We start from the raw sequence: 18,605 nt of genomic DNA on the forward strand, positions 1-18,605 counted from the left end.
TTTCTATCTCAGAACAATCCAGATTGTCTAAGTGGCCAAGCTCTAAGAAATGTTTGGGTTGGCTGACTCAATGTATATTATCTTTACTTTCAGGAAACTACCAATAACATAAAACATCTGTAACACAAAACTCTTAAAACTAAATCAACTCTAATATACACTACACCTGTCCAAAATGTAGAAGACATAGCATTATACTTAAGTGCTCAAAACTGGTCTTTTGTCATCTTTTTATTAGGATTTAAAAATACTCAGCCCTGAAAATCTAACAGACTATATTTTACCACCATTATCAAAAAAAGAAGACATATAACTGTAAATTTGTGATAAAGTAGCCCCAAATTTTAAAAAACATGAATGCCCCTCATTAGCCAAGTAACTAGAAGTAGAAATAATACAAGCAGACAAAACTATAACAGCAGACCAACTAGTATGGAGAAAAAAGTGTTTGGGCCTTTCCCATATTGAGTCTGAACTGGTTTTTAGACGGCCACATAAAAGTTCTCTTTGTTCCTGTTTACTCCTGGTGGAGTTTCATGGAAATTCAAGGTTTTAAAGGACATAGGTAAAAAATCAGACAATTTTATAGAACTACAATTTTTTAATATATGGAACAAGTTAGCAGAAATCTGCTAATTTGGACTTATACACAGAATTTTAATGTTTATTGTTTTTGTTAAGCATAGAATAAACTGGCTACAAGCCCAGTCCAAAATTCTTTTAAAATACTTCCTAGCAACAGGAGTTCGAGGAAAAACTTTAATGAACTCCATTTATTTATAAAGACTATTTAGCTTATCACAGCCAAAAGGAGAAAGGTCAGCATGTGCAAAATTACTTCCCCATAGCATAATGCAGTGGTTCTCTTCTTCGAGAATAAAGATTTCCTGTATTTTCCACACTTAGAAAGGAAATGCCTGCTCACACATGGGAAGTTAGCATGACCTTCAAAGTCACAAGACCTGGGTCAACTCTTTGCTCCACTGCTTTATAGCTATGCAACATGGAGCAAATCATTTCTCTAACCTCCACCTATAAAACGTAGGTGATGCCCTGACCGGTTTGGCTCAGTGGATAGAGCACCGGCCTGTGGACTCAAGGGTCCCGGGTTCGATTCCGGTCAAGGGCATGCACCTTGGTTGGGGGCACATACCCAGTAGGGAGTGTGCAGGAGGCAGCTGATCGATGTTTCTCTCTCATCAATGTTTCTGACTCTCTATCCCTCTCCCTTCCTCTCTGTAAAAAAAAAAAAAAAAAAAAAAAAAAAAATCAATAAAATATATATTTTTTTAAAATAAAAATAAATAAAACGTAGGTGATGACACCTCCCCTGCTTTTTTATGGAGTTGTTAAAAGGATCAAAGGAGCCTTTATAAACTGTAAAGCACCAAGGAAATATAAGGTATTACACAAAAACTAAATCCGATTATGCAGGGAAAATGTCTTTCTTTCTTAAATTATACCAGACCATTTGGGAGTTAGCATTAAAATAATAATACAGTAATTAAGAGCTCTTGTCTAGTCTCAGACAGATTCTGACCTGGGTTTGAATGTTGGCTCTGACATTTGTTAAATATAAAGGAAATGTCCTCCTCTATAAACTGGGCATAATAACAGTACTTATGTAGGATATAGACTACTTTAAGAATTAAATGAGAATGTGTAAACTGTCCAGCAGTTTTGCATATATTACAGTAAGCATACAATAACTGTTAACCAAAAAAGGGGAGGAAGAATGTACAGCTTTTAGACAAACTGGATACATGCCTTCCAGCCCTTACAAACAGGGAAATGAAAATATCCTTTTCTAAACTAAGACAGCACCTACTTTCACATTGTAGACATGACCTCAAGTGACAGTTCAAACTGGTAAATTCAGTAGCAATTATCTTAAAGAACAATTTAAACACTAGTTCTGTACAAAACTACTGTTGTTCTTAACATACCTACAATGGTATTCAAGTGAATACTGAAACAATTCTGTGAATTCTTTACCAGGATGCATTCTGCTTCAAAAAAGAAACTATCCTCAAATATGTGATCAACAGATTTTTACCAAGGTAAAAGTACACAATGGTTTGTGTACTTTTCCACATTTCCAGAAGAAGGTCCTCTCTGCCATGTTTCATGACACGGAGCTGGGAAACTGCGTATTTCAGCATTAACAGACCTGGAATGACCTTCAAAGGAACTCCCTCTGAAAACGCTAATGGAAGTCAGGCTTTTTCACTTAGGCACAGCTTTTTCTTTCAAACTAACATTGATTACATATATAGTGGTAATATTCAGGACCTCACTGGCCATTCCAGTCTTCAACTATCTGCCAAAGACCTGTTAAAAGCAAGGCTGAACACCTGATATTTGAGAGAGGGGATCTAATCTCAAGATTCTTGGGCTGTGCCTCCATAGTAAGCTAAAGCACCAAGTAACTATAAAACTTCATCATCATGGCTTCCCTACCAGACCCTTCCTCCCACCCCGCCTACAGTGGATGTCATTGGTGCCCATCCAGAGCCTCTTCACCACTCAGCACAGGGGCCCCATGGGTGGGTAATGAACTACTCATGGCTCACACCTACTCCCAAGTCTGGCCTATTTGCCTCATCCAAATAGGAGTTCTCATCAAGCCCCCACTCTCACAGCCAATGACTGATTAACACTAAATTCCAAAGGCTGACCACCCTCACCTCAACATAGGACCAATTGAGTAATGCAAACTGTGCTTCACAGCTGGCTGTCCTATGTGGCAGACACTAGGCACATGTGGCTACAGAGCACTTGAAATGCACCAGTCCCAAATTGAGGTGCTCCAAGAGTAATATACATATCAGACTTGAAAACTCAATACCAAAAAAAGTAAAAGACCTACTGAGTTTTTTATATTTCCATATTGAAATATTTTTAATACACTGGGTTAAATAATCTATATATATAAAAGCCTAAGTGACCATTACGACCGAACAACCCGAACAACCTGCCAGTAGCTATGACACATACTGACCCAGACCTTGCTGCTGGGGCCCTGTCAGCCCCAAATCTGGTTCACCCGCACCCGGGACCCAGACAGGAGGGAGGAAGGAGCTCGATTCCTTGAGGAACCGGCCGTTGGTTAGCTTGCTGCTGGGGCCAACCTCTCGCGGTCCCTTTCCCCAGCCAGCTGCCCCCTCCCCACCCCCCACCCTCCCATCGGCCCCAATTGCGGGCCAGGCTGAGGGACCCCACCCATGCACGAATTCTGTTTGACATGCTGAGCTAGAACAGTGCTTCTCAAACTTTACTGGTCATGAGCATCACCTGGAGGGCTTATAAAACAGATTGCTGGGGTCCACCTGGCAGGCTTGGTCTAACTGGCAGGCTTGGGGTCCTGCTGGAAAATCAGCATTTCTGAGAAGTTTCCAGGTAATGCTGCTGCAGCTGGCAGAAGTCCTGTGTTTGGAGAACTACTGCTCCAGAGTTCCCCTGCGGATGAGACATGAGAAGGAAGCTAGTCTCCAGCTGGGCCCCTTCCTTGCTTAGCATATTTTCCCCTGCTCTCTTCACTCTTCTCTCGAACACCACCTGCACAAAATCCCTTTTTAGGCTCTGCTTCTAGGAAACTTACCCATCCCACCTCCATAGAACTATTTATATAATAACTACAGCTTCACAAAGTTCCAAATTAATAGCAATTAATGAGATGGAAAATATCACTGTATTTTTGTAAAATGAGTAACAGAGAAGGTATTTATTGGATTGATAGGACAAGGTTTGTTTATCCTGATGAACAAATGTTCTTAACTATAAGTCTGGGACAGCTTTATAGCCTACTGCTTCCCGCTTTTCCATTACTACTATCAAACTAGTTTTTGTACCCAAAACATGTAAATTAGCACTTTCTCTTTTTCACTAAGTTTGCTAACATGGTATAATGAAGGTGTTGAAGTCAGATCTGATTTTAAATCCTGCATTGCCACTTAAATTGTGGTGTGACTGTGGGCAAGTTACTTAACCTCACTCAGCTGGAAAAATGAGAAGCATCTAAAGGTGATTTGATGATTAAATATGAACTCAGCTTCCCTTCTCCTTTGCCATTTTGATAAGGTTTCTGGCTCCTTCTCTTTTCCCACATCCCTCAAATGACAAATAAGGTGAACCCATCCCTCTGTATTTTGTAAATTCAGTCAAAGTATTGTAATGTAACTGTTATCTTGACCTTCCCTCCTAAGTTTCAGCCATCTAGATCTCTATAACACTACCATATTCAGGGATATGGGTCAATGATTAAAAAGCAATCTTTTTTTGTTAATCCTATCTAATAAAAGAGTAATATGCAGATTAACCATACCTCCGCTACACCCACAAGCCAATCAGGAGCGAATATGCAAATAAACCCAACCAAGATGGCTGCAACCATGGAGAGCAGGAGGGAGGCTTGGGTTTCCCCGGCAATGGAAGAAGCCAAGCTTTCCGCCTGCCCTTGCTGGCCTTGGCTGGGGGCAGAGCCGGGCAATCAGAACCAGATGGGGGTCCCCTGCTCAGGGCCCGAGCCTCAGCCAGAGGCTTGCAGCCTTGGCCGGGGACGGAGCCGGGCGATCAGAGCCAGCTGGGGGTCCCCTGCCCAGGGCCGGAGGCTTTAGGCCTTGGCAGGGGTGGAGCCGGAGATCGAAGGAGATAGGTGTGAACTACAGAGGAAACACCTTTTCCGACCGCTCACTGGCTAAGCTCCCTGAATGCCACTGGTAATATTCTTAGTAACTTGGGTATAAGAATCCAAAAAGGTGATCTAGGGCTTTTCCACCACACTCCTAGAGAAAAAAATGAAGGTCTGCTGCTGGAGGACTAAGAAATGTCATATCCTGCCCTAGGCGGTTTGGCTCAGTGGATAATGCCTAGGTTTGCCAACCACAGGGTCTGGGTTAGATTCTGATCAAGGGCATGTACCTAAGTTGCAGGCTCCTCCCTGGCTGGGGCCCAGGTCAGGGCTCATGCAGGAGGCAACCAATCAAAGTGTTCCTCTCACTTTGATGTTTCTCTCGGTCTTTCCCTTTCTCTTTCACATTCTCTAAAAATCAATGGAAACATATCCTCAGGTGAGGAAAGAAAGAAAAGAAGGAAGGAAGGAAGGAAGGAAGGAAGGAAGGAAGGAAGGAAGGAAGGAAGGAAGGAAGGAAGGAAGGAAGGAAGGAAGGAAGGAAGGAAGGAAGGCATATCCTATGAAAGACACATCTTGAAAATGCCTAAAATAAGTTGTCATTTTTTCATGGTGAAGGGACCAGAGTCCATGTTGATGAAAAGACCTTGGTGGCTGCCGTGACTGGCAGTGGCTGCAGCAGCGGGGTGATGGGGCTGGTGCCTTTCCCTGATCAGCCCAGTCGTCTCCCACAAAGGGAGGCCAGACTGCCGTCAGTAGAACATCCCCTGAGGGCTCCCAGTATGTGAGAGGGGGCAGGCTGGGCTGAGGAGACCCCCACACACACACCAGTGCACGAATTTCGTGCACTGGGCCCCTAGTTGAGATACAACTCAAATACCATAAAACTCGTTTTTGTTTAAATATACAATTCAGTGGTTTTTAGTATATTCACAAGGTTGTAGAACCATCACCACTTTCTAATTGCAGAACATTTTTCATCACCCCAAAAAGAAACCCCTTAGTTGTTATCAGTCTCTCCCATCACCCTACCCCACAGCCCCTGGCAACCACTAATCTATTTTCTGTCTCTATAGATCTGTCTATTCTGGACATTTCATATAAATGGATCCCTAAAATATGTGGCCTTTTGTGTCTTCTTTTCAAGAGTCCTTGGTTCCTCTCTTTCCTTGTATCTCCCCTCTAATCCAACAGCAAGTAATATTGGCTGTAGTTCCAAAATATATACCAAATCTGACCAGTCCTCACCAACCCCAGTGCTACCATACCACCCTCGTGCAAACTGCCATCATCTCTAGTTTGAACTTCTATGATAGACTCCAGACTGGCTCCCTACTTCCACTCCTCAAACCTCCATCCCCCTCAACCAGAGTGGTCTTTCCAAATGTAAATCCAATTTGTTTAACACCCTCCAATGGATTCCATTAGGATAAATTTCTACTACAAGTCCCTACATGACTGTCCCACTTATCCCATCTTCTAGCATTCCCCCCCCCCATTCACTTCACTCCAACCATACTAGCCATATTCATCCTTTTATGCAATTACTAGTGTCCCAGTGCACGGATTTGTGCACATTGAAAGGAAATTAATTAGAAGAAATATTTTAATATCACTATTCGCCCTTTCTCTATAATAGAAGTGTCAGAGATGAAACAAAATTAGTAAAATGTATACGAAAATCCTATATAATAAAAACTTAATATGCTAAGTGTCCAGTCATTCAATTGTCGGGTCAATGAATCAAAGCGTAATATGCTAATTATATGCTAAGGCCACTCAACAGCTTGCTATGATGTGCACTGACCACCACAGAGCAGACAGTTGACCGGCTGACCAGTCGCTATAATGTGCACTAACCACCTGGGGGCAGACACTCTGACCAGGAGGTTAGCTTGCTGCTGGGGTCCGGCCTATAAGGACTGAGCTAGACAGGCCAGACATGCCCTGGAGCCCTTCTGCAGTCCCTCCTCCAGGCTGGCCCCACTTCCAATTGGCCCCCAACACCCCAATCAGGGGCAGGGCTGGCAGACCAACCACCTACGGCCCCGCCTCCCGGCCAGCCGGACCCCACCCATGCACAAATTCATGCACTGGGCCTCTAGTAATATATAAATTGATTAATAAACAATAACATGATATAACAACAACAAAGACATGACATAAAAACAACAAAAACAGAGAAACCAAGATGGCGGCATAGGTAAACACCTGAACTTGAGCCGCGCACAACCACTTCAAAACTACAACTAAAAGACAAAACGGACATAATCCAGAACCACAGGAAGGCTGGCTGAGTGGAAATTCTACAACTAGAAGGGAAGAGAAAAAGCACATTGAGACTCAAAGGAGCTGCGGAAGTAAAGTCCAGAGGTACAGAGGTGCGCGCGCGGAGAGGGTTGGCAACTGAGTACACAGCTGGTTTTTTAAATCCAGAGAGAGACACAAGCTCCCCACTGCTCTAAATTCCAGTTCCAGGCGAGACTCTGGGGACCCAGACTCATACGGGGAGAAACTGGACTGTCTGGAAGCGGGCGGAACTCGAGGGCAACTTTCTCTCAGAGGTGATTGCAGCGACTACCAAGGGACACTGAGACCCGGGGGCCTCTTAGGGCAGGGCTGATGGGAAGCCATTGCTGTTTGCTTCGCCCTGAGACTCCGCCCCATCCAAGCTGTGCGCAGAGACTTTTGCATAAGAATGGCCTGGTCCTTTGAAATCTAAACTTACCTAACAAACTGCAGCTGGGTCAGAAAGACCCAGAACATCCAAAAGAAGGCCCTAGGCCCCACAGCAGCTTGCATTGCTTCACAGCTGGGCCTCATCTGGGCACCTCCAAAACCCAAACAAAGAGGAGAAATCTGCATATCTCTCCATAGCTCCTGCTGGCTGGCCTCAGGCAGAGGCTAAATTAGCACCTCCTTGGAGATCCATGAGCCAGTGTACCCAGGGGTCAGAGTAGGACCATCCAAATTACAACTCCTCAGATCCATAAGGGACACACTCAGGGGGCAGACTCAGTGAGCACCAAAGCCCCACTGAAGCAAGTCTTGCCTCAGAAGGGTGTCTCCAGCACAGAAGTTCTCCCATCGTAGACACAGCTGATCCTCACAGCCAATTGGCCTGGAGGTCAATTCCTCCCAGTGATACCAACAACAATCAAGGCTTAACTACAACAAGACTGTGCACACAGCCCACAAAGGGGTGCACCAAGAGTGTCCACCTCAGGTAACTGGGGAGGCTGAGCCACTGGGCCCTATAGGACACCTAGCACACAAAGCCACTCTATCAACTCAGGGACACAGCCAAAATGTGGAGACAAAGAAACAGGTCACAAATGAAAGAAATGGAGGAAAGCAAATGACTGGATATAGAGTTCAAAACCATGGTTATACGGTTTTTCAAGAATTTTCTAGAAAAGGCTGATAAATTTAGCGAGACCCTCGAGGATAGGAAGAAGGACCAACTAGAAATTAAGCATACACTGACTGAAATTAAAAATAATATACAGAGATCCAACAGCAGACTAGAGGATCGCAAGAATCAAGTCAAAGATTTGAAATACAAAGAAGCAAAAAACACCCAATCAGAAAAGCAAAAAGAAAAACGAATCCAAAAATATGAAGATAGTGTAAGGAGCCTCTGAGACAACTTCAAGCGTACCAACATCAGAATTATGGGGGAGCCAGAAGAAGAGAGAGACTGCAAGATACTGAAAACCTATTTGAAGAAATAATGACAGAAAACTTCCCCCACCTGGTGAAAGAAATACTTACAAGTCCAGGAAGCGCACAGAACCCAAAACAAAAGGAATCCAAAGAAGACCACACAAAGACACATCATAATTAAAATGCCAAGAGCAAAAGACAAAGAGAGAATATTAAAAGCAGCAAGAGAAAAATAGTTAGTTACTTACAAGGGAGCACCCATACGATTGTCAGCTGATTTCTCAACAGAAACTATGCAGGCCAGATGGGAGTGGCAAGAAATATTCAAAGTGATGAATAGCAAGAACCTACAACCAAGATTACTCTACCCAGCAAAGCTATCATTCAGAACTCAAGGTCAGATAAAGAGCTTCACAGATAAGAAAAAGCTAAAGGAGTTCATCATCGCCAAACCAGAATTATATGAAATGCTGAAAGGTATTCTTTAAGAAGGGGAAGAATAAAATGGTAAAGATAAAAATTATGAACAACAAATACATATCTATCAACAAGTGAATCTAAAACTCAAGTGAATAAAAAATCTGATGAACAGTATAATCTGGTTAATATAATAGAATCAGGTGTATAGAAAGGGAGTGGACTGACAATCCTCGAGGGGAAAGGGGTGTGGGGGTGCGGGAAGACTGGACAAACATCATACACCTATGGAAGAGGACAGTGCGGGGGGTTGAGGGGGTAAGGGCATGGGGTGTGGTAGGAACCGGGTATCTATGGGGGGAAAAAAGAGGAACAACTGTAATAATCTGAACAATAAAGATTTTTAAAAAAATAAAAACTCAAAAAAATTTTTTTAAAGATATAAAAACATGATATAAAAACAACATTGATAAAAACAATGACTGATAAATTGATTAAACTTATTCTAATATCTCCCTGTATATCACATTAAGAATAAAAACACTGCCCTAACCGGTTTGGCTCAGTGGATAGAGCATCGGCCTGTGGACTGAAGGGTCCCAGTTTCGATTCCGGTCAAGGGCATGTACCTTGTTTGCAGGCACATCTCCAGTAGGGAGTGTGCAGGAGGCAGCTGATCGATGTTTCTCTCTCATCAATGTTTCTGACTCTCTATCCCTCTCCCTTCCTCTCTGTAAAAAATCAATAAACTATATTTTTTTAAAAAAGAGTAAAAACACTTTCAGAGTGTTTGACTAATCTCCCTTGTGATGAAGTATTTACAACTTTAACGTCACATGCTCTTCGAACTCAAAAGAAAGCAACATATAACTGACCATGTCCAAAAACAGGTTCAGGTAGGAATATTCCTACTCTTTCTAGAGTTTGTCCTTGTGATTTGTTAATAGTCATCGCAAATCCTGGCATCATGGGAAACTGTCTTCCAATTAATTTAAATGGGAGGCCAGTGTCAGACAAGGACAAATATCGCACATGCGTGAGTCATTTATTTTTAAATTGCCTGTGCGTGTCATATGTACCGGCCAGTTGGTCGGATGGTCGGACAACAGTCGATCACTTAGCCTTTTATATATATAGATACCAAACATAGTTCCACCTCAGAGCTTTTGCCTTGGCCTTTCCCTTGGAATGTTAGTTCCCCAGATAATCACACAGCAAATTGGGTCAGTTTCCTGTCCATATGCTCAGAAATGTCTCTCCTATTTCCTTAAGTAACCACCTCCAACACCAACACCACTGTTTATCCCATTATCCTCTTATTTTTTTCCTTTCAGAGTACTAACCACTCCTTGAATTTATCTATTTATGTGAATATTGTCCGTCTTCTCTACTCAAATATAACCACAATGAGGGCAAAAATCATTCACTGTTATATTCCCAGCACTAAACAGTGTCTGGCACATAGTAGGTGTAGGGATTGAATGGTGGCCCCCCCCAGAATAATGTGTCCATGTCCTAGAACTTGTAAATTTGACTGTTTTGGGGGAGGGGAAAGAGGATCTTTGCAAATATATTTAAGTTAAGGATCGTGAGATGAGATCATCCTGGATCCTGTCCTGGCCCTAAATCCAATGCTAAGTGTCCTTATAAAAGAAAGAAGAGATGACACAGAGGGAAAAGGAAGAGAAGGCCATGTGAGGACAGGAACACAGATTACAGTGATACGGTCTTGAGCCAAGGAATGTCTGGCATCAACAGAAGCTCAAAGAGGCAAGAAAGGATTCCTCACTAGAGCTTTCAGAGTGAGCATGGCCTTGTGGACACCTTGATCTCAGACATTTAGCCTCCACAACTGTGAAAGAATAAGTTTGTGTTGTTTTAAGCTACCACAGGTATTCTGTCCCATGTATTCTGTATTCCTTTTCCTGACTAAAATTATAAATCCGTATCTTCCAACATTTTTGAAATCCACTTTTATTTTCATTTTATATTGAACCGTTTATGATCCTTTTTTTTCCAAATTAAAAAAAAATCAATAGATATTCAAAATAAACTACTTTTTAAAAATCATACAATACCCTAATTTTCTCAAAAAGTATATATTTGCTTCAACTATTGGAGTATCTTCAAAGTATTTTCAAAGTAAAACAATATTTCTGCTTATGACATTCCTCCATGTTACTAAAATCATTTTCATTAAAGACTAAAGACATTATCAATTTCTTCCTTCAATCTTTATTTTTATTCCTTGATTTTATTTTATTCCTTTATTTTATTCCTCTCTACACCAGGAACATAGTGAAGCAATATGTTTTAGTTTCTCCTGATCTTCTCAGTGTGTACCTTAGTGCCAGGCACTTAGTATATGCTCCAAAAACACTTTTTGAATGGATAGAAAACTGTATATCTAGATAGATAAGTGAATGAATGAATACTATACTGCCTCTCTCAAACCATTCCTCTAAATCCAATTGTCTCTTCTACCTTCTTTCAAATCCTAATTTAGAGTAATACAGTTATTTAGTCAATAAAATAGTCACCCCTTGGAATCCATGGGATATTGGATCCAGGATTCCCTGCTGATACCAAAAACCACAGATGCTCAAGTCCCTTATATAAAATGGCACAGTGTATATATATAATTTATATACATACAATAGGCTACAACAGAGTATACCTATGTATCACTTCATTCATGTGGATTCAGCATATAACAGTGCTCAGAGGGTGGCAAATTCAAATCTTGCTTTTTGAAACTTTCTGGAATTTTCCCCCCAAAATATTTTCAATCCATAGTTGGTTGATTCTGTGGCAGAATGTGTGGCAAAACCCGCAGATAGAGAAGTGCTGACTCTATTAACTTACCCACTATATTCTTCAAAGTTCACTTACTCCCACTCCAACTTTTACCTCATATCACTGACCCAAAAGCCAGCCACTGGTTCCCCTTTTTCTTCCTAGCAACTCAATGTGATTTTGCAGTCATCTAACTCCTTGTACCAAAGATGAAGTACTATGTTTCTACCAAAAAAGATTCTTCTCGAATTACCTTTGTCATCCCTGTTCTCTCATTTAGCCACTTTTTAATAGGAATAATTTAAACAACTTCTTTTCCTTCATTCTCTTCATTAAATAACATCCTCATCTTTCCTCCTTATTTAGAAAAGAGTTTTAAAAGTCACTCCTCGGGAAGTCAGAGAGCGGGGGAGGAAGGAAGGGAGCATTAACCCAGAAACTTATATGCATAGTATATGCATAGCCCATGGACACAGACACTAGTGTGGTGAAGGCCTGGGAGGGGTGGGTGCCAGGTGGAGGGGGACAATGGGGAAAAAAACAAAGGGGACATCTGTAACACTATCAACAATAAAGATGAAGTTTTATTTTTTTATTTCTTAAAAATATATCTTTTTATTTCAGAGAGGAAGGGAGAGGGAAAGAGAGATAAAAATATCAATGATGAGCCCTCCCCGGTTTGGCTCAGTGGATAGAATGGTGGACTGAAGGGTCCAGGGTTTGATTCCTGCCAAGGGCCCATGCCTGGGTTGTGGGTTCGATCCCCAGTGTGGGGCGTGCAGGAGGCAGCCAAGCAATGATTCTCTCTCATCATTGATTTTATATATACTAGTATATTTATTGATTTCAGAGAGGAAGGGAGAGATAGAAAATCAATGATGAGAAAGAATCACTGATTGGCTGCCTTCTGCACACCCCACACTGGGGATCGAACCCGCAACCCAGGCATGTGCCCTGACGGGAATCGAACCATGCATGACTTCCTGGTTCATAGGTCCATGTTCAATCACTAAGCCACGCTGGTCAGGCTAAAGGTAATTTTTTTTTAGTCACTCCTCTATTCTGAACCTCTTAAGAACAGAATAAAATCCAAAAGCTGATATATAAATACACAAATGTCCAAAAGAATTTTATCGTGCCAGAAACTAGTTTCTATAATAGTCTTAGGCAGACATCTATAAGCATGTTGGACAGATTTGCCTCCAGGCGATTCTAAAACATTTAGATATGCTTAAACATTCCTTTCCATGACTGGGGGGGTCGGGGGGGGGGGGAGAATCATGGATTTTAAGGAAACATTAAGCATTCAAGCTTTGAGAATTCACCATATAATGAGACCATCATTCATATGAGACAAAAGCCAGGTTTGGAATTACACCATCCAAGGTTCAAATTCTACCTCAGCCAACTATGTCCATGAGCAAGTTACTTAACTGCTGAGTTTTCTTTCCTCTTCTGTAAAATTGGGATGTTTTACCTAGTGCTACATGGATAAGGGGTAATATATAAGGCATATAAAAGTTCAATAAACTGTAGCAATTACCAAAACCCAACATCCTGGAGCCACTGGGGAAAAAAATGTAGACAAAAGGAAACATTGGGTACTTAAATAGAATGTGTTTAAAAAGCTGATACACAAAACAAATAAGACTAAAAGGTGAACTCTACATATACCCTAAAAGCAAGCAAATCCTACCAACTGGCCAAAAGAATGGTTAGAATTCTCTAGACTAGAATTTAGAGTTAGTAGTCTTCTTTCCAATCAAACAAATGGCTTGCAGAGGTAGAGGGAGAAATGGGAGAATAAAATCTTCAAAAGGTTCTGCTTCAAATATAGATTCAAACATTTCAAGTTCACCTAAGAGAAACATGGAGCAAAACTAAGTAGCAGCTCAACTACCCCTAAAGCAGGGGTGGGAACCGTTTTTCTGCAAGGGCCATTTGGACATTTATAACAACATCTGCAGGCCATACAAAATTATCAACTTAAAAATTAGCCTGCTATGGATGGAACTGGAGAGCATTATGCTTAGCGAAATAAGCCAGTCAGAGAAAGATAAATATCACATGATCTCACTCATTTGTGGAATATAATGAACAACATAAAATGATGAACAAAAACAGATCCAGCGACAGAGAAGCATCAATCAGACTGTCAAACCTCAGAGGGAAAGTAGGGGAGGGTGGGGGTAAGGGGAGAGATCAACCAAACGACTTGTATGCATGCATATAAGCCTAACCAATGGACACAGACACCAGGGGGGTGAGGGCATGAGTGGGGGGGCTGGGGGGAACGGGCAATAGGGAGATAAGGACACATATGTAATACCTTAATCAATAAAGAAAAAAATAAAATAAAATAAAATAAATTAGCCTGCTATATTTGGTCAAATATTTAATTAACTCACCCCTAATGCCTTGGCAGGACCAGACCAAATTATTTCAGGCAGGCCCTATAGGGCCCTCGGACATTCCTCACCCCTGCCTTAAAGGGATAGTGAACTTCAGAGTTCTTCCCACCTCCAGGAGGAATTGTTTACTAGCAAAAGTAACTCTCTATTCCTGTCGGTATTGTCACACATTCAGCAGCACCTATTGTGTCAAGCACTGTGCTAAGAACACAGAAACAAACAAGATGCAGTCTCTACCAACACACTGAAAAGAAGAAACAGGATAAGAAAAATCAAAGCTTAGATATAATACAGTTAATATATAACAAGTATATAGCAGTAAACACAGTAACAACTTTCCTCTCAGCCTCTCCAATCTAACATATGGCAGTGTAATCCCTCCCACCTCCTACATTAATGGCTTCCCATTGCTATAAAATAAAGACCAAACCTAATGTTTGGTCTATAAGGCCCAACATGGTCTGGCTCTTTCCTACCTCTCCAGCACCAACCACTCTCTGTACCTGAGCCTCAGAGTTTTTTTCCCAGTTCTACCTTGTCATTCCCTCTGGCCACAGGATCTTTGCACATGCTGTTCTCACACATATAACACTCATGTCTTCTATCTTTGCCTAGAAAAGCCACTTTGTCCTTCAAAATTTGTTTCACTTTTCACTTCCAAAGGAAAACACTCCCTTACCTTAGGCAGTATCCTATCTAATAAAACAGTAATATGCAAATCATCACTCCGCTACACTCACAAGCCATGCCCACCAGCCACGCCCACCAGCCAATCAGAAAGCAAATATGCAAATACACCCAACCAAGATGGCTGCAGCCTCGGAGAGCAGCTGTGGTTGGAACTGGGATATTGGAGCCGAAGATCAGAGGGGAAGATCGGAGCCAGCGGGGGTCCCCCACAGGTGATCAGAGCCAGCTGGGGTCCCCTGCAGGCGATCAGAGCCAGCTGCGGGTCCCTGCCCAGGGCCCGAGCCTCAGCCAGAGGCTTTCGGCATTGGCTGGGGGTGGAGCTGGGCCATTGGAACCAGCTGGGGTCCCCTGCAGTGATTGGAGCCAGCTGGGGGTCCCTGACCAGGGCCCAAGCCTCAGCCAGAGGCTTGCAGCCTTGGCTGGGGGTGGAGCCCCGGTATCAAAGACAGCTGGGGGTCCCTGCCCAGAGCCCGAGCCTCAAACAGAAGCTTGCGGCATTGGCTGGGGGCGGAGTGGGCGATCAGAGCCAGCTGGGGGTCCTGCCCAGAGCCCAAGCCTCGTCCAGAGGCTTGCGGCCTTGGCCTTGGATGGAGCCGGGCGATAGAGCCAGCTGGGGTCCCCTGCGGGCGATCGGAACCAGCTGGGGGTCCCTGCCCAGAGCCCAAGCTTCTGCCAGAGGCTTGCAGCCTTGGCCGTGGGTGAAGCCGGGTGACTGCGCCAGCTGGGGGTCCCTGCAGGCGATCGGAGCCAGCTGGGGGTCCCTGCCCAGGGCCCGAGCCTCAAACAGAGGCTTGAGGCCTTGGCCAGGGGCGGAGCCTGGTGATCAAGCCAGCTGGGGGTCCCCTGCCAAGGGCTGGAGGCTTTAGGCCTTGACAGGGGCAGAGCCGGAGATCACAGGAGATAGGTGTGAACTACAGAGGAAACACCTTTTCCGACCGCTCACTGGCTAAGCTCCCTGCATGCCACTGGTAATATTCTTAGTAACTTGGGTATAAGAATCCAAAAAGGTGATCTAGGGCTTTTCCACCACACTCCTGGGGAAAAAAACGAAGGTCCGCTGCTGGAGGGCTAAGAAATGTCATAACCTGCCCTACACGGTTTGGCTCAGTGGATAATGCCTAGGTTTGCCAACCGCAGAGTCCAGGTTAGATTCTGATCAAGGGCATGTACCTAAGTTGCAGGCTCCTCCCTGGCTGGGGCCCAGGTCAGGGCTCATGAAGGAGGCAAGCAATCTAAGTATTCCTCTCACTTTGATGTTTCTCTCTGTCTTTCCCTTTCTCTTTCACATTCTCTAAAAGTCAATGGAAACATATACTCAGGTGAGGATTAAAAAAAAAAAAAAAGGAAAGAAAGAAATGTCGTATTCTATGAAAGACACATCTTGAAAATGCCTAAAGAAAGTTGTCATTTTTTCATGGTGAAGGGACCGGAGTCCGTGTTGATGAAAACACCTTGGTGGCTGCGGTGACTGACAGTGGCTCCAGCAGCGGGGTGATGGGGCTGGTGCCTTTCCCTGATCAGCCTGGTTGTCTCTCACAAAGGGAGGCCAGACTGCAGAGCGGGCCTAAGCCATCAGTAGGACATCCCCTGAGGGCTCCCTGTATGTGAGAGGGGGCAGGCTCGGCTGAGGAGACGCCCTCCCCTCCCCCCGTGCACAAATTTCGTGCACCGGGCCCCTAGTAGTATGATTAAGAGCAGAGCACAGGTTCTGGAGTTCTAGCTCTGACACTTACTAGTGCTGTAGTTTTCAGCAAATTGCATAACACTGTGTGTCTCAATGTCTTCATCTGTAAATGGGATTATATGGCTGTTGTGAGGACTGAATAAATTAATTCAAGTAAAACATCCTAACAGTATCTAGGATATACACTTCAATATCTTGACTTGGTCAAATCCCTCTGTTCTATTTTCTTATATCACCCTGACCTCTCCCCTACCATTTTATACTTGTCTCTCCCTAATGGACTAAAATTTCTATTAAAGCAGAAACGGTATTGTTTTCTCCTAGAGATAGAACAAAATAGTATTCAATAAAGATTTATGGGGGGAGGGGAGTAGCTAAAAGGAAGAAGCTAAGGCCCAACGAAGTGATGTGTCTCATTAATACCATTCAAAACTTGATCTATGTGACTCCAGTGCCCAGACTTTTCCATTACACCATGCTGCCTCCTATGTAAATGCGTAACAGCCTTGTAACTGCTTGATGGGGCCAAGAAAGATTAAAAGATTATAAACAAAATTACAAAACAATAAATTGTGTGCCAACACAAAGAACATTGTGTTCTTTGAGATTCTGAATTTGACACAAAGCTGATACAGGTGCAGGCTTACTTCCATTGTCAAGAACAGCTCCAACTCGCACACTGCCCACCGGGATTTCCTCCCAGGTGGAGCAATGAGAGACTAGGATGGACCAGATCATCCGCAAAGTGTCTTCCCATCCTAAATTTCAATGACAATAAATCAAGTTATGTGTCCATTTTTAAAATGCCTTTTAAAAGAAGTTTAACAAGCAGGCTGAACCAGGTGGCAGGCAGTTTTCAGGAAAACCTTCATTTGAAAGAATCTGTTCAAGTGACTTAATAAACCCCATTAACGAAGTAAGTTGGGAAGCCTCTGCTTAGAAATTATGAGACTCCATGACGAGAAAAGTGTTGACAGCCACACACAAACACTCTGACATATGAGTCAAGGCTGCTACCATGAAATCCCTAGGATATCCAGAACAGTGGCAAAAAAAAAAAAAAAAAAAAAAAATGTGTTTAAAATGCGTTCTAGAAAAGTACCAAAGGCAGGCTGACCAAAACCATGGAAAAGAAAAACAAATTCACAGGATGCATATGCTGTATGCGGTGATGCAATACAATCAAAACAGGCTTTCATCTCAAACGTAAAAGGTAGTAAGTAATCTTGACATCGTATGACACTTTAAAAGTTGAGATAAACTTACAACCCTAACTCTACTCCAACAGCAACCCACAGGGTCCCTTCAAGCAGGAAAGAGGCAAGAGAAAATGGAAACCGTACGGGCCATTAAAAAGACACCTTAGGGCAAAGGATCGGGTGCACAGGAAAGGCAGGTGCACGCAGCCAGAGATCTGTCAGCCGCCCAGGAGAGCGAGCAGAAAGCATGCCTGCCGGCTCCCCGGCCCCTCTGCCCTCCACCACCCCGGAGTACCCGCGGCAGCAAGGACGCCGGCTCTGCCCGGCCCCCACGCGGAATCTGAAGCGGGAGGGAATGAGCACCCCGACCGACCGCCGAGGAATCGGGGCCGCGGGGGTCGCGGGAGCCACCCGGGCGCTTTCCGCCGCACTGGCCCCCGCCGGGCGGAGCGGGGCTGGGAGCCCAGGGAAGCCCAGACCCGCCGGAGCCCCGCCGTCGCTCCTCACCTGCAGGGTCCACAGCGCTGCGCTCCGCATCAGCTGCTGCGGCGACCGCTGCCCACGCCGTCCCGCCGCGACCAGCGAGCCCAAGCTCACCCACAGCCCCGCCATTGTCGCCCCTGCCGGCCAGCGCTAGGCTGACCTCTCACCTCGCTGAAGGGGGCGGAAAAGGGGAGCGCCTCCGCTTCGGCCAATCACCAGCCGGGGATCCGAGGCCCCGCCCCTGTCGCGCGGGAGGGGCGGGAGCAGCGCTGGACCAACCACGGGAGCCTGGAGCGGGGACTCCGGGAGGATGCGCGCTGGGACCTGGAGGGAGGTGGCAGGGCTGGGGCGCGGGCCTAGGGCAGCGGGCGTCGGTCTGCCCGCCCTTCTGAGCCCCGGGAGGGAGTGAGGCGGGGAAGACCCGTGAGTTCAGTCCACTCTTCTTGGGGTCACTTCGTAATGTACCAGCACCCACTTAGCAACAACCAACGTGCAGCCAGGCCACTTCGTGTCAGGTCGCCTCCGCGCATGGCCACCCTGCAGTCCTGAGGGTTCTAAATTACAGACCTGTGCTCAAACTATGTTCCTGTTTGTGTGAAAGCATAAAAGTAAGGTTTTGGACATGTGCG

The 18,605-nt window shown here is 44.3% G+C and overlaps 1 protein-coding gene across 2 annotated transcripts in view; it reads right to left on the reverse strand.

Moving 5' to 3' along the window:
- PCCA (propionyl-CoA carboxylase subunit alpha) overlaps positions 1–18,141 on the reverse strand; it is a 377,531-nt gene extending 359,390 nt beyond the window's left edge. For both annotated transcript variants that reach the window (XM_079779445.1, XM_079779444.1), the window contains exon 1: positions 18,001–18,141. In XM_079779445.1, the coding sequence (XP_079635571.1) occupies positions 18,001–18,105 (105 nt within the window). In that variant the 5' untranslated portion in view covers positions 18,106–18,141. The remainder of the gene's footprint in view (positions 1–18,000) is intronic.
- Between the last annotated feature and the right edge of the window lie 464 nt (positions 18,142–18,605).

This window comes from Cnephaeus nilssonii (assembly GCF_951640355.1).
Source record: "Cnephaeus nilssonii genome assembly, chromosome: 8".
NCBI classification, from domain to species: Eukaryota; Metazoa; Chordata; class Mammalia; order Chiroptera; family Vespertilionidae; genus Cnephaeus; species Cnephaeus nilssonii.